The sequence below is a fragment of the Vombatus ursinus genome, unplaced genomic scaffold (assembly GCF_900497805.2).
Source record: "Vombatus ursinus unplaced genomic scaffold, bare-nosed wombat genome assembly UNPS02000577.1, whole genome shotgun sequence".
In the NCBI taxonomy this organism is placed as follows: domain Eukaryota; kingdom Metazoa; phylum Chordata; class Mammalia; order Diprotodontia; family Vombatidae; genus Vombatus; species Vombatus ursinus.
In genome coordinates, this window is record NW_020940355.1 from 382,084 (window position 1) to 398,724 (window position 16,641).

Below are 16,641 nucleotides of genomic sequence, written 5' to 3' on the forward strand. Positions count from 1 at the left end.
ATTTTTTCCTAGCTTGATTGCTAATGGAGACCTTAAAGGTCCCGCGTCACGCCTCTTCATCCCGAGAAAAGCCTTGAGTCAGTGGGAGCGTGTACTTGAAATGGTCACAGAGAAGATACCTTTAAGGAGGGGGGCTGTGCATAGGTAAGGCAAAGAGGCCTTTTCATATGCTAACAAATCATAAAACCTTTTAACGTGTTTTTGCCAAATTTATCTAGTGCTGTTAACCAATGGTCCATTGAGTTCACCCAAATTCTTGATTTTGGAGCGCACCTTTTAAATAAAGAACTACTTTTAAAAATCTAGCCAATCAATTCTTAATTTACAGAGGGCACTCGCAGTTATCTGGCTGTCCAAATCATTGGCAAGTACCCAATGTGATAAAGATATGTGAGTTGTCAATCTGCATATAAATGAGACCCCAATGAAGTGAATTAAATTTATTTCACTGTAAGTCCAAGTCTGAGATGTGTGAAGCATTTTTTTTTAGAAGTGATTTGTCATTATGACAAGAAATTTTAAGAATTTTATTTCTGGAAGGAGGATGACAATGTGGGTGAGAAGGGTAGCAGATTTGAAGTTACATTATATAGGTTCAAATCTCAGTTATTTATTGTTTATTAACCCTATAAGATATGGGTGACCAGGATGGTAAAAGAACTCAAGATCATGACACATGAGGACCATGTTGAAGCGACTGGGGATGTTTAGCCTAGAGAAAAGAAGACTTGGGGGAGCGTGATGTCTCTTTAAGTACTTGAAGGGCTGTCATGTGGAATAAAAAGTATACTTGTTCTGATTGGCTCTAGAGGGCAGGGCTAGAAGAAATGGGATGAAATTGTTGAGAGACAAATTTTGACTCAGTGTAAGGAAGAATTTCCAAACAATTAGAGCTCTGCTAAAGGGGAATAGACTTCTGGAAGTAGTGAGATTCTCCTTCACTAGAGATCTTCAAGCGGAGGCTGGATGATCAATCACTTGTTAGGTTTATTATAGAGTGAATTTTTGTTCTCTCAATGGGTAACACTAGATGACTTCTGAAGTCCTTTCCAACTTTGAGACTTTTTGATGACCTGTTTGCTTAACATCTGTATGTCCTTGGTTGGGCAAATCCCTTGACCTCTGTGGGCCTTGGATGTTAGACTAGATAATGGATTAAAAACTATGGTTGCCTGCTTTTATGCTGCCCATGAGCAAAGGATGTGGTTTGGTTTTTTTTTACATTTTAAAGTAAAGTTTTATTGTATTTAAAATGCATTAACTATTCTTGGCTTTCTGGGTCTTACAAAAACAGGAGGTGGTCAGGATTTGCCTACGGGCCATGGTTCACTGACCCCTGGATTAGATAATCTCTGAACTCACTGCTATTTTTATTGTCATTCAGAAAGAGGAACATATACAAATGCAATAATAATTATAACGATAGCTTGCATTTGTAGAGTACATTCTTTATAATAACCATATGGGGTAGGTGGTGAGTGCTAGTCTACCTTAACACAAATTGTTTGTGATGCTTCCCCAGTGGCTCATTGCTAGGGCCATAGGATACAGAATACAGTTGTGGAACAGTTCTTGAGAAAAAGAAAGAGCGCTGGTTTTGGCATCAGAAGGATATGAATTCAGGGACCATTTCTGACATTAACCTGCCTTGTAACTTTAGGAGCTCGTCACTCAATCTTAGACTATCAGAATTTTCTTATCTTCAAAATGGAAGTGATAATAATACACTGTCGTGTCATTCATGATATTTGTAGTTAACTTTGAAATGTGAACTATTTGGGCTACGTTGACTTTGTTAATACTATGCTCTAACCGGTTGAGGTAACTGGCCCTAGTTGTAAATGAATTATTATAGTTTTGAATTCCCATAGTAAATTGTTGGCATTCTTACAACTGATGGTAGATGGTAGTCCTCAGATAGGATTTGTGCTCTCTTCATAGATTTTGTGTGACAGTGAAATTAGAATAGGGAAATGAGAACCATTCTTTTACATGACTGCTCAGCTAGACTAAAAGTCAGATGTTTAATTACGAGAAGCAGGATGATGTAGGGATTATTTTGGAGCCAGAAGGTCTGGGTTATGTCCCGACTTTGACATCAGCTGTGTAATCCTGATCCCCTCTGAGCCTCAGTTTCAACGTCTTTAAGTGGGTCTTACCAGATAGTCAGTAAGCATTTATTAAGTATTTACTATGTGCCAGGCACTGTGCCAAGTGCTAAGGTTACAAAGAAATACTTTAAAAAACAGTCCCTATCCTTGAGGAGCTCACAGTCTAATGGAGGAAACAGTGTGCAAAGAACTATGTAGAAATTATATACAAAATAAATAGTAAAGAATTAACAAAGGGAAGGCACTAGAATTAAGCAGGTTTGGGAAAGGCTTCCTGTAAAAGGCAGAATTTTTAGCTGGGACTTGAAGGAAGTCAGGAGGCAGAGATGAGGAAAAAGAGCTTTCCAGGCACCGGAGACAGCCAGAGAAAATGCTTGGAGCTGAGAGATGGAGTGTCTTGTGTGAGGAACTGCAGTATCACTGGATCACAGAGTATGGGGGATAGCGGTGGTGGTGGTAAGCTGTACCTAACTCACAGAGTTGTGATGAAAGCACTTTGCAAATGTTAAAAAGTTTAAAAATGTCAGATGTTATAAATGTGAACTATTATTATGCCATTTTACCAGTTACGAAGGCAGGTGTATGTTAACAGACAAAAGTGTGAACATATCATAGTGAAGTAGCAAAGTCAGTGAGAGTTGCTTGTAACTGATCTGGGCCATGTTCACTTAGCCCACTTAGAGGTTAATGATTACCTAAGAGAGTCATTATCCTGTGAATCAGTATATTTATCTCCTAAAATATTCCATATAATCCCTTTTAAACTCTCAGTTTTGTATTTTCTGTTTCATAACAAAAAAGGATAATTAACAGCAACATTTTACACAATAATTGAGGCCCAGAGCAGTGGTTAGTCTAAGTCCTTAATCACTGAACCTTACCTACTTAAGATGTGCAAGTAAAACAAGTCCAACCTTTCTGTCTTCAGAGCCTGTTCCTATCTGTTCTTTCCGTTTATAATTAGCCAAGTTAACTACTGCTTTGGACCTTCATATTTTGAAAGAAATTGAAAATCGAAAAAGGTTTGGGACCAGATAAATGCAAAGAAAATAAGAATCAGGGTTTCCGTTCTGGTGCTTTGGATTGTGTCAACACAATTAAAAAAATCATAAAAATAATAAAAGAGATTTCAACTGTATATAAAGTCAAACCTAATATAGGTCTTAGATTCTTTTTACTTTTTCACAAATGTATGTAACGTTGAATTCTCACTTGTAATTCAGTAAAGATTCTGATAAAACATTGGTATTTTATTCTTTTCTTTTATTGAATGTTACCAATACATATGAAGATGATGGATTGATTAATTTTTTGTGACAATCTCATCTGTGTTTCTGATTGTAGCAGATAGCTTTCAGTTAAATATTTACGTTTGTGGCTAACAGAGAACAAATTGGCACCACATATTTGAACAATTCTATTTGTGATTTGTCTTTTTATTTTCTAAGTTTCCTATTAACCTGCTTTTCATATTCTTTTAAAAATGTGACCAACACATATTAAATAGGCTCATAAAGTAATCATTGTTCTTTTAATAAGTAACAGATTAATTGTAGCTTGTTGCAGCAGTCTTACCGTAAAGGGAGGTTCCTGTAAACCCCTTGATTCTGGCAAAGATATACTGCTCACTTACTTATGAGGTGGGGAAAAAGCCAAGCATTCATGCTATGCTGTTCTGCATCATTAATCCTGAAGTTAGGCTGTGTTCCCTCCCTGTCTCCTCACTTTATTTTTTGACATAATTCAATGTTTATTTTGATGTAGCCCTCTGGCCTTGGGCCATTCTAGCAGAGAATGGGGTTAGACAGTTTGTCATTTGGGCAGATGTATTATTAAAATGCATTTCTTAAAATTCTTACAAAATATTTATGTAAATCTTTGAACAATGAAGATAAATCCTGACTTAAAGCACCAGTCCTCTATGAGTTATGTATTTAGGGTAAAGATTACAGACCGACAGCTGGACGGGAACTAACGGGTGATCTGGTCCAATCCTGTCATTTTGCAGAGGGAGACACTGAGGTCTAAAGAGTTTGACTTTCCCAAGGTCATGCAGGTAGTAAAGAGCAGAGCCAGAATTTGAACTGGGGCCCTCTGATTTAAGATCTATTATTCTTAGTACTGCACCTGACTGATTTCCTTAACTCTGGGACAGTAACAGGAATTTCTTCTAAGGAGAGGCAGATTGATGTAGGAGAAAGAGTCAGTCAGTCAATAAACACTTACTAAGCATCTACTATATGCCAGGCACTGGACTAAGTGCTGGTCAGCACTAGAGACGAGTGTTTGAATCCGGATTCTGACACTTACCAGCTGTGTGACCCTTGGATACCATTTAATTTTTCCAAGCTTTTGTTTCCTCAGATGTAAAAGCCACCTCCTGATTCACAGGGTTGTCGTGAGGAGGTCTGTATTAGGGGTGATTGATTGTAATTAGATTTTTAGACTCACTCGATGTGTAATAGTAATAAACAACTACTCACTTGACTGAATGTCAGTGTGATTTTCATCTTTGGTGAACATTTAATCTTAGTGGTATTATTTCTCAACCAAACACCAAAACTCTGAATATTGAACCATATAAATAATGAAATTTTCAAATACCCCATTTTGAACAAACCTTTGAATACTAATAAATCTGTTTGCCACTAATTTTTACAGACTTTATACTTTAGAAGGAAAACTTGTCCAAAGTGGGTCAGAGTTGGAGAATGGACAGTTTTATGTAGCAGTTGGCAGAGACAAGTTTAAGAAATTGCCGTACAGTGATTTACTTTTTGATAAATCAGCAATGAGAAGGCCTTATGGGTAAGTTCTCACCTTTTTTTTTTTTTAATAGCTAACATTTTATTAGTTATTGCATTAAGCCATTTGCTGATTACCAATAAATTTCATATTTAATTGAAACTCTTATTCAAATGTTAGGATCCAAAGAATTAGTGATATCATAATCTGTATCTTTATGGCTGTGATAAGACAATAAGAAGTTGTATCTAAGAAAATCTGTCTTTCTGAATCTGGGAAAGTACACATGGATTTTATATTGTGTTGCAGACCATGTAATAATTTTGACAGATTTTTTCTTATGAAAAAGATTCACTATAATGAACAAAAAAAAATGTTAAAACTAATGGAAGCTTTAAGACTATCTTAGCAATTTAGACAGAAATAAAAACTATTTTTCAGTTTGGCTCAGGGAGAAACAGCAACTATTTTTTGAAAAGAACCAGTTTTTCATGTGCTCTTTTTATATTAAGTCTGAATATTTTGCATAGTCATTATATTGCACTTGTAAAGAAGTTGAGTTGTTAGTTGTATAGTTAGTATAGAGAAATTGCCTTTATTTTTTGTTACACATACATGTTTTTTAGTTGAGAATGCACAATGGATAATTTCCCTTTGTTCTTGAAGGGTATTATATTTGTGCTTCAACCTTGAAAGAACTTAAGGACTATAAATATACTATTTGTTAGATACATGGCCGCTGTAACTCACTACCACGTCCTTGTCCTTGTCCTTGCCATATTGGCCTTCTATTCTGGCTATTTTTAGCCAGTGGGCATCAGAAGGAGAGAATGGAGAATAACTACCTCATCTTTCTGTATATATCCTACTTTTTGCCGTGAGGCAAAGTTTTGGAAGACAGAAAATAAATCATTGATTTGAATTCTACTGATTCAGATTTCATAATAACTGGGAAAGAAGATAATGTCAACAAAATAATGAAGAGTGATGGTATTTGAACTATTAAAGAGAACAAATATTTTCAGGTACCCTAGAAGCACCAAATGCTATTTTAATCATAAATCACTCATCCATTTAAAAAAATCTAGATAAAAAAGTTAACTCAGTTTGTTAGGTAACTTGCTAATCTACTTCAAGTTACATATACTTTAAAGGAATAAAAACTGCATTTATTTTAAAGTGTTTTATGAACCATACTTTCTCACCAATATGGATGGGTCTTTAATTCATTAAGGTTTTAAAATGTGTGTATCTGTTACCTTTCATTTGGTGGAATTGGGGATGGCAGTGTAAATTAGGCTGCTTTCCAACCATGTATCTGTTTAATATGTGGCTTTAGAGCCTCAAAATCTCATGAGATTTTTTGTGAATATTGGTAATTTAAAATCTACTTAAAAAACTTATCTTGCAGATAAATGCCAACAGTTTGCTAGCCTCCTCACCCCACAAGGGGTATATACTGAATAACATCATCATTATTTACTGCTTACCTAAGCAGAAAATACTACTCAGCCTGGAAAGTGGGTTTTTGCATGGTAAATTCAAAACATTGGGGCTTGAAATTTGAATTCTTTGAAATAAATTTTTGAATGTTCCTAAAAGCCCATAGATGAATTTAAGTTAAGGAACTATCTAGGAAATTGTAGTCAATAGATTGATGCTAACATGAGTTAGCATTTTTCTGTGTACCAATGGATTAATGTTTTTTATCATGGTACTGTGTATGTTATTATTGGTAATACAATATTCCAATTCTTAAATTATCATTTCTTTCTGCAGTCAGAAAGCCTCTTCACTACCACCTATTGTTGGATCCAGAAAATCTAAAGGGAGTGTAAGTATCAGCTGCTGTAGCCATTCTCCTTAATGTTTTCAGTTTCCAAAGGATGCAGAGAGGCTGTCCTTTGGGTTTCAATTAAATCAGAAGATAAAATTCAGCTACCTAGAGATATAGTTGTGGTTATATGAACCAAATGTATAATCACAATATTACAACTGGAAGAATAGATTCTTGAGACCTAGACTGTAAATTCTGCTGTAGAAGAGCATTATGGGGTGGGGTATAAATGGATAAAACATTGCTGAAGTGGGACTCAATTTTTTTCACAGGGGTGCATTGTTCTGTATGTATCTTTATCTCTCATTTTAAATCATGATTGAAGCCCTGAAACAGAATCTGTGATAAAGTCAGTATTATACTGATTTGAATTAGTTGGCATATCTGTCCTCTGCCTTATATCAATGATAGTGACAAGTGGAGTTTGCCTTAAGAGTATGGTCGAGGGGCAGCTAGGTGGCACAGTAGATAGAGCACCGGCTCTGGAGTCAAAAGGACCTGAGTTCAAATCCAACCTCAGATACTTACTAGTTATGTGACCCTATGCAAGTCACTCAACCCCCCCCCCCAAAAAAGATAATACTCCCTTTTCATGTCCCAGAAGGGAAAGGTATGACTTGAAGTACCTAGCCTTCCTTAATAATCTGTCATGGATTTTTCATCTATTCATTCATCTTATTCATTCACTAATTTCATCCATTAATTCATTAAATCATTCCCAGGACTTTGAGTTGACATTTGTATTTGGGTCCTGCAACTGCCACCAACTAATTATGTGACTGTGAATAAATCACTTGCTTTAATTTTTCTAATCTCTAAAATGATCATAGTAATTACACTACTTGTGACACAGGGCTAACGTAAGGACAGTGGCCAGTATACTATAAAGCTCTCTATAAATGTGGCCTAGCATGATATTATACCCATTTCTATCTACCATTATATATGTGGGTATATATGTATATATCTACTCTAATATCTACTCATTTACTATCCTGTAATTATAGGCAAAGGTAATTAATTCAACTAACATTGATACTGATAAACATTTAATAAGTTGAGAGGCATGTACTGGGTGCTGATAAGTCAAAGCCATAGTGGTGGCACAGTGGGAAGAACTTTGGTCTGACAGACAGGGGACCTGGGTTAAAATCCCTCTGAGATTCAAGCTTGTGATCTTATCTATAAAATGAGAGAGGGTTATTTAAGTAACCTCTAAGGTCTTTTCTCACTCTAAAATTGTATGGTTCTCTGAGATCTGGTATTTACTGGTATGTAATTTTCTTTGGCTGTGTCTGCCAGGGGTTATTGGTTCTACTATTTTGATTAAATTATTTGGTTAATCAAATAGCTGGTTTGACTTTTTGTCCCACTAAATTAGCTAAATTGAGCTGTTAATTTGGCATCATGGAGATCTAGTTGTAGCCAAGCAATTGCAATTTTTACTGATAATTAACTTCATGTAATTTTCTTTAGTTTTTTTTTACCTTAGCTAAAACACTCTAGAACTGTTAGACTATAAAAAAATCCTAGATGACTATGAACATAATGCTATTAGTATGTCAATCAACCGAAAAAAAAAAACAAAAACCCAAAACTTTTTGAGAGAGCCAGCACATTGTAGTGGCAAGAGTGCTACATTTGGCATTGGGAGATACTTGACTTTAAAACCTGCTTTGATCACTATTTATTTAGATGAAGTAGAACTTATAATTATTGTATTGTATTGTATCACTATTTTAAGTGATTTTTAATCACTTAAAATCACTATTTTAATCACTATTGTATTGTATCACTTATAATTATTGTATTGTACCACTATTTTAAGTGATTTTAATCACTTTAAAATCACTATTTTAATCACTATTGTATCACTATTTTAGGACTATATCTAAGTTAACTTCACTTTTCTGAGCCTCAGTTTTCTCATCTGTGTGAAGTGGGCATAACTATCTCTAGCATTTGTCTTATAGAATCACTGTAAAGATCAAGTAAGATAACGAATGTGAAAATGCTTTACAAACTTTAAAGTGGTATATAAATGTCCGCCATTATTATTATTTTTGATCATGTACTTTGTATACATGAGTACACAAAGGTTGGGTACTCTGACGGTATAAAAGAGTATAAAAGTTAGTTCCTGCCCTAAGAAAATTTTAATCTCTGTGAGAAGCGGGAAATGGACAAAAGAAAATAGTTACAAAGATATGGAAACCTATGATAATGTCAAATGAATGCCAGTATTTCAAAGGGGAGAGAGAATACTAGGCTGGTGGTAGGAGAAAATGTTGTAGATGAAGTAGACCTTATAATTATTGTAGGCAGTAATTATCAAAGCTGTCTGGTACTGGTTAAGAAATGGAAAGGTAGATTGGTGGAACAGAGTAGACATACAATTTATAGCAGCAAATAATTATAGTAACCTTAGGAATTTGTTATTTGGTAAAAATTGTTGAGAAAACTGGAAAGCAGTATGGCAGCAACTGGCCACAGACTAATATCTTACACCATTAACCAAGAGAAGGTCAAAGTGGATACATGACGTAGATATAGAGAGATATTACAAGAAAATTTAAAGAACATGAAACATATTACTTATTCGACTTATGGATAGGTGAACAATTTATGAATAAACAAGAGCAGAGTGAGGTGTAAAAATGGATAATTTTGATTATATTAAATTAAAAAGCTTTTGTACAGATAAAACAAATGTAGCCAAGATCAGAAAGAAAGCAGAAAATTGGGAAAAAAAATTTATAGACAGTTTCTCATATAAAGTTTCATCTCAAGTATATAAAGAACTTTGTCAAATCTATAAGAATATGAGTCATTCCTCAATTAATAAATGGTCGAAGGATATGAGCTTCAAGGAATTACACAATCCAGATAAGTAGAGAAGACAAGGGGATTTCTCTGTATGTGTGTGTGTGTGTGTGTGTGTGTGTGTGTGTGTAAATAGCTTGAGCAAAGACATCATGAAGTGCTTGGGAGAAGATGAGTCAACTGGAGTCGGGGTTTTATGCAGGGGAGTTGTTGTGGTTCAGTTGTTTCAGTCATGTCTAACCATTTGTGACTGTATTTGATGTTTTCTTGGTAAAGATGCTGGAATGGTTTACCATTTCCTTCTCCAGCTCATTTTATAGGTGAGGAAACTGAAGCAAACAGGGTTAAGTGACTTTTCCAGGGTAACACAGCTAGTATCTGAGGCCAGATTTGAGCTCAGGAAGTTGAGTCCTCCTGACTCCAGACCCAGCATTCCTGGCATGCTGCCCCATGCAGGGGAGTAGTAGATATTAATTTTGGAAAGATAGGTTGGACTCAAGATTACAGAAGACCTTGAATGCCAGGTTTATAGTTTGGACTTTATCTTGTAGGCATTAGAAAACCTTTTGATGTATTTGAGCAGGGGAGTGACGTGATCAATATTAAGAACTTTATTCTGGTTTCAGCGTGCAAGATTGATTGGAAGGAAAAGAGACTGGAATAAAGGAGACAAGTTAGGAAACTTACATATTTCAGATAAGAGATAATTAATTATAGAAGAAGAATCCGTAGAGCTTTGTTACTGGTTGTATGTTGGAGTCATGGGAGAGGAAGGAGTCAGTGATGACTTAAAATTTCAAACAAAGTTGGCTAGAAAAATAGCATTTCTAAAATGGGGTATTCTATATATGTACCTGGTCCTGCTGCTCACAAACTAATTTGGCATCTGACATTGGTCCTTCCTCTCTTCTATCAGTCTCTCCTCACCCCATCCTTTACTTAATCTCCTCCCTTCCTTGAATATAGATTTCTATATTCAACTGATTGTGTATAGGATTCCCTTTCTGAGCCAATACTGATGAAAGTAAGGTTCAAGGAATGCCCATCACCAATTCTCCCATCTTTCCTGCCACTGTAATAGGTTTTTTGTGTCTCTTCATATGAAATGATTTACCCCATTCTACCTATCTCTTCCTTCTGTACCCAGTGTACTCCTCTTTCTCATACCTTAATTGTTTTTTATGCCATTCCCTTAAATTCACCTTATATCTGTAACCACTGTCAATGTATATTCCTTCTAGCTGTACTATTATTGATATACTTTTTTAAAGAATTACAAGTATCATCTTCCCATGTAGGGATGTAAACAGTTCAGCTCCATTGAATCCCTTGTGATTTCTTTCCCCTTTTCCCCTTTTTAGACTTTTCTTGGCTCTTTTTTTTTAAGATCAGTTTTTTGGTTCAATTCTGGTCTTCTCCTTATGAAAGCTTGAAATTCTTTAATTTCGTTGAATGACCGTTTTCCGTCTGGGGTATTATGATGCTTAATTTCACTGGGTAGGTGATTCTTGGTTATAGTTCTAGCTTTGCCAGCTAGAACTATCATATAGTTCTGCCCTCCAGAATATAATGTTCCATGACCTCTGATCCTTTAATGTTGCAGCTGCCAAGTCCTGTGTAATCCTGATTGTAGCTCCTCGATATTTGAGTTGTTTTTTTCTGGTCACTTGTAGTATTTTTTCCTTGACCTGATCGTTCTGCAATTTGGCTATGTTGCTCTTTTGACTTTTTATTTTTGGGACCTCTTTCCTGAGGTGATCGATAGATTCTTTCAATGCCTATTTTCCCCTCTGGTTCTAGGATATCAGGGCAGTTTTCCTTGATAATTTCTTGAAAGATGCTGTACAGTTCCTCCTTTTGATTATAGCTTTCAGGTAGTCCAATGATTCAGACATTGTTTCTCCTGGATCTACATTCTAGGTTAGTTGTTTATCCCATGAGGTATTTTACATTTTCTTCTATTTTTTATTTTTTTGAATTTGTTTGATTGATTCTTGATGTCTCATAGTGTCATTAGTTTCCACTTGCCCAATTCTAACTTTTAAGGAGTTGTTTTCCTCGGTTAGTTTTTTGTACCTTCTTTTCTATTTGGTCAATTGTATTTTTTAGGGAGTTGTTTTCTTCAATGGATTTTTGTATCTCCTTTTTCATTTGGCCAATTCTACTTTTTAAGCAGTTGTTTTCTTTTTCCAAGCTGGTGACTTTTTTTTTTTCATAATTCTCTTGCTTCACTCTCATTTCTTTTCTCATTTTTTGACCTCTCTTGTGATTTTTAAACTCTTTTTTGAGCTCTTCCATGAGTTCTTTTTGGGCTTGAGACTACTTCCCATTTTTGTTTGGGGTTTTGCCCATAGATGTTTTGACATTGTTATCTTTTTCTGAGTTTGTATCTTGGTCTTCCCTATCACCATAATAACTTTCTATGATTGGATTCTTTTTTTTTTTTGCTCATCTTTTTTTGGGCTTTTCCCCTTTCTTTTAAATTTGATCTCTGTTCCCAGAGTGGAAGGGGCACTGTCTCAGGCTTCTTGTGCCAGGGGCTGCAGGCTTTGGCTGCTTACCTGGTGCTGCACTGATGTTGCCCTGAGGCCCATGAGGGATCCTCATGTCTGGTGCTGTGCTGAGGAGGTAGGGGAGTAGCTGGCACTTCTGGAGGCCACAGGGGTCTGGAAGCTTAACTGGTGCCAAGCTGGGGTCCTAATGCTAGTGTCTGGTATGTGCTGAGGCTGGTGGGGTGTTTCTGCGTTTCCCCAGGGCTACACTGAAGCATGTGGTGTTGGAGCTGGAGTCTGCTGGTTCCCTTCACCATGGTAAAGCATTTGGGGGGTCCTGGTGTTGTATTTACCTTCTTCACCACATTAGAGCTCAGTATCTCCTGCTGGTTTGCTGAGGTAGGGCTTGTTCAGAGCTTGCTAGGATGCTTCCTGTCCTGGACTGCGTTCTCCTTTTACCCAAGTGAGATAGAACTTTCTTGCTAATCTTCCAAGTTTCTTGGGCTAAAAGATTGCTTCACCCCTCTTTTTTCTGGTTCTGCTGTTCCAGGATTTATTTTGCGGTGCTATTTTATGGTTGTTTGGAGGTGAATATGGGAGAGTTAAGGCAATTTGCTGCTTACTTTGCCATATTGGTTTCTGGAAGTCCCAAATCCCAAATTAGTATTTATTCAAGGGTGTATATTCTATGCTTATTAATTTGCTAATTAATTTTCTCACATTGAGAGGAAAGATGGATTAACAGACATAGATTGTGGATGAATTCCTAATCTAAGGTCATAGAGGAAGTTGGTAGTACTAATGAGAATGAGAATAGGAGTCAAATCTTTGGATTTCCAGGCTGGCTCTTGGGTCATTGAGCTATGTATCAAAATGTAGAAAATCTGACATTATAATTAAAAAAATTCTGTGTATTAATATGTACCCATATACATAGGATGCAACTTTAGAAAGATTATTGAATACCAAAATATGGAAGTTAAACTATATTATTATCTTGTTTGGTTACTAAAAAGGAAATAATTCTAGGGAGCAGTACTTTAAGGATACTTTGTATAAATAAATCCAAAGTAGTAAAGCACATTTTAATCAAAGGATTCTCTGCTTTCTTTTAGTTGTCAGGTTTCCTAATGCTTTTAGGTATTTTGCAGATAATTAGATGATAGGCTAGATTTTACGGGCGAAGGGAAGATAGAAAGGAAGAAAATAGGAAAGTGAAAAACTTAAAGAGTTCTTAGCTGCCATTGCTAATGTAAGTCAAAAGGAGAATGTGGCTTGATTTTCAAAAATTCAGTTTACCCATAACTTTTCAGGACTTACATTCATTGTACCAAATGTGGTGTAACAGTATATTTAAAGAAGGGAGACTGTAATTGTTTTGTTACAAGTCTGTACAGTTTGCTGCTAATGAGTGGGGAGCAATTCACGTCAGCCCCAGATCTCCTGATTCCTGATGGCTTAGGGAGGAATAAAGGTAAAGAAAAAATTCTAGAGGAAGGAGCATGTTGAGAAAGTTGCCACAAACTTGCCCTGGAAGCAGCCCACTTGTAGGTAATATTGAATGGAGTCAGAAAAATGTTCATTTATTAAACTAAGAACAAATAAATTGTGATTTTAGTTTAAAAAGGTAAAAAAATGGTGAATGGATGATATGGAATATAAAGCAGTAGGATAAAGTGGAAAGACTCTTAGGTTAGCTATTAGAAGACCTACATCCAAATCCCACCTAGACTTCTTACAATGGTGTGCCCTTTGGGTAAGCTAATCAATCTCTTTGGACCTTAGTTTTCCCATTGGTAAACTGAGACACTTGGACTAGATTCCATTCAATGACTCTTCAACCTCTAAAACTTTAAAAAATTCTAAGATGAGGAATTCCTTGACTGTCCAGGTTGTTACACTATAGAATGAAAGTGCCCTCTAGTGTTCATGATATGCAACATTTGAGAATTATTTAAAGACTTCCAGGTGCTGGATTTTCATTTTTTTGTTCTTTATGCCCTACTATTTCATGAACTACAACATTTTTTCAGACTTTATTTTTACAAAGATCATGATTTGGGCTTCTACCAAAGTCTTTCTCTGATGCTTCATTATGTTTTGGAGGTGTGGTAAAGATAGTGTCATACAATGAAAAGAGACCAAATTTGGAGTCATTACACCTGAGCTCAGATCCTGGGTCCGTAGCTTATTACCTTATGTGACTTTGGACAAGTCGCTTAACTCCTCTAAGCCTCAACTTTCACATGTGTAAAATGAAGGAACCGGCCTAGATGACCCCCGAGGTCCCTTTTAGCTCAAAATCTTATAACCTTCTGATTCAAGTAGATTCAGAGTCTGAAAGGCCCTACTAAATGGAGAAGGTTTTAGAATAGATCCATGACAGAATATGCCTGATCACCATATGGCAGGTAGCTGCTCACCAGGTGACATTTTTTTTTGACCACAGTGACTTGTGAAACTATCCATTATGGGTTGGAGAGGTATTGTAGTCCATATCAGAGGATCACAGCTTTTTTGAAGCATGAGAAAAGATTTAGGAAAGCACACTATTGAATTAAGCAAGTATGTAGTCTTTAAAATGATAGTAAATTACTCTGAAAACGTGTTAAGCTAAACTCTTCTTACTGCTGTAAAAAAGATTTTTAACCTTATATTTGTTGTTGAAGAAATTGAAGCCCAGTATAATTAAATTTTCTTGCCTGGTGATAGAGTCAGGGATAAGAAATCAGCATGCATGAGTCAGTGTTTAGCCTCCTGGGTCGCACTTTCTCCTTCTGTAAGCATCTGAAAATTGCACAGTGTTAAGTCTGTTCAGTGAAGCAAAACTCATCTTGGAATTATTTTAAGCTTGAAATGATATAATATGATATAACCTTTTAAAAGTTTCGGTTAGAAAAAATATGTCTTTGCCCTAGTAAACTAAAAGAAAAAAAATTTGAGCTAGGAGAGAGTCAATACAGCATAATGGTAAGATGTATGAGGACTCAATGGAATATGGCTATGAAATTACTATGAAAATCGGGCCGTTGCAAGAAGTAATGGTTTCTCAGGTGTCTCTCAGTGGGCTGCTCTTTTGTTTTGATTTCTTTTTCTTGTTTTTACACACGCTGACACATAAAGGCAGCTAGGTGATGGCATAGTGTATAGAGTGTTTCACTTGTAGTTTGGAAGACCTAAGTTTGAATTCTGCCTTAGATGTTACTAGCTAACTGTGACCTTACACAAGTCATTTCTGCCTGCCTCAGTGTTCTCATCTGCAAAATGGAAATAATAATAATACCATCCTTTCCATAGGGTTGTTATGAGGATAAAACAAGATAATATGTGTAAAGTGCTTTGCAAACCTTAAAGCTATATATAATAATAGTAATTATATAAGAATGTTATATTAATGAATAATATATAACATTATATATAATACTTATAACAATAAATATCATCATCATCATCCCCATCCCTATCACCATCACCATCTGTGGAATGTACTCTTTCCATACTTCCCCTGTTGAAATCCTCTTAGATATCTAGTTCTGTTGCTACCTTCATGAAAGAAACTTTTTCCTAATATCTTCAGGTAAAAGCATTCTTTCCCTCTTCAGATTTTTTTCCACAGCATCTTCTCTGGACCCTTTTTCAATCCAATTCAATAAACTTTTAAGTCCTACCAAATACGATGCAGGTACTAGGCACTAGGGATACAGAGACCTCAAAGTGTTTATGGATGAGTGTAATCAACATGTAGAGAGTGTTGGGATGGGGGGCAAAGCAGTGTTCTTGAAAAACTCAAGGAAGGAGAAAATATGTTTACTAGTGGGAACCAGGTGAGGCATCACAGGGGAGGTGGCATTGAAAAAACTATGCCTTAAAAGAAAGTGAGGGTCTTAGGAGGATCTGAGTTCAAATGCAGCTTCAAACACTTGATACTTACTAGCTGTGTGACCCTGGGCAAGTCACTTAACTTTGATTGCCTCACCAAAAAGCAAAAAACAAAAGCAAAAAAAACAATAACAAAAACAAAAAAAGAAGGCAAGGCTCCTAAAAGCAGAGATGAGGGAGAGTTCATTTTAGGCCTGCATGAAAGCATAGGGAAGGGAGTTGTCAAGCTGAGTTTGGGAAACAAGACTCCGTTTTGACTGGAATGCATGAAGGGTCTGGAGGCTAACGTGAAATAAAACTCTCAAGGTAGGTTGGCGTCACTGCCTTAGGTGCCATCATGTTTTGTCTTACATCATGTATTTATGTATATGCCTATCTTGGGTTAGTGGAAAGAATCCTGGGGTTGTAATCTAGGGACTTGGGTTGAAGGAGCAGATGGTGGTGGAAGGAATCTGAGTGATGTGAGAAGAAGAAGAGGGAAGAAGAGAGTGAAAAGCCTTGATTTTTTCAGTGCAGTTTGGGGCAAACTGAAAAGGTAAGGGGTAGATGGAGCTTTGGGATGTTTGAGCAAGGATGAAAAAGGTTTGGAAAAGGAGGTATAATTTGTGGAACAGTGAATTGCTTCAGTGAAGGCCCAATTGAAATCAGGTAACATAAATTTAACTTTTTGGGGCCTCATTTTCCTCCTCCATAAAATAGGGTGTTGGATCAGATGATCTCTAAAGTTCCTTTCAAATATAAATTTTTCATCTTT

The 16,641-nt window shown here is 36.1% G+C and overlaps 1 protein-coding gene across 3 annotated transcripts in view; it reads left to right on the forward strand.

Annotated features, from left to right (window-relative positions):
- DCDC2 (doublecortin domain containing 2) overlaps positions 1 to 16,641 on the forward strand; it is a 203,116-nt gene that overhangs the window by 75,302 nt on the left and 111,173 nt on the right. For all 3 annotated transcript variants that reach the window (XM_027861839.1, XM_027861928.1, XM_027862020.1), the window contains exons 5-7: positions 13 to 144; positions 4,773 to 4,919; positions 6,636 to 6,690. In XM_027861839.1, the coding sequence (XP_027717640.1) occupies positions 13 to 144; positions 4,773 to 4,919; positions 6,636 to 6,690 (334 nt within the window). The remainder of the gene's footprint in view (positions 1 to 12; positions 145 to 4,772; positions 4,920 to 6,635; positions 6,691 to 16,641) is intronic.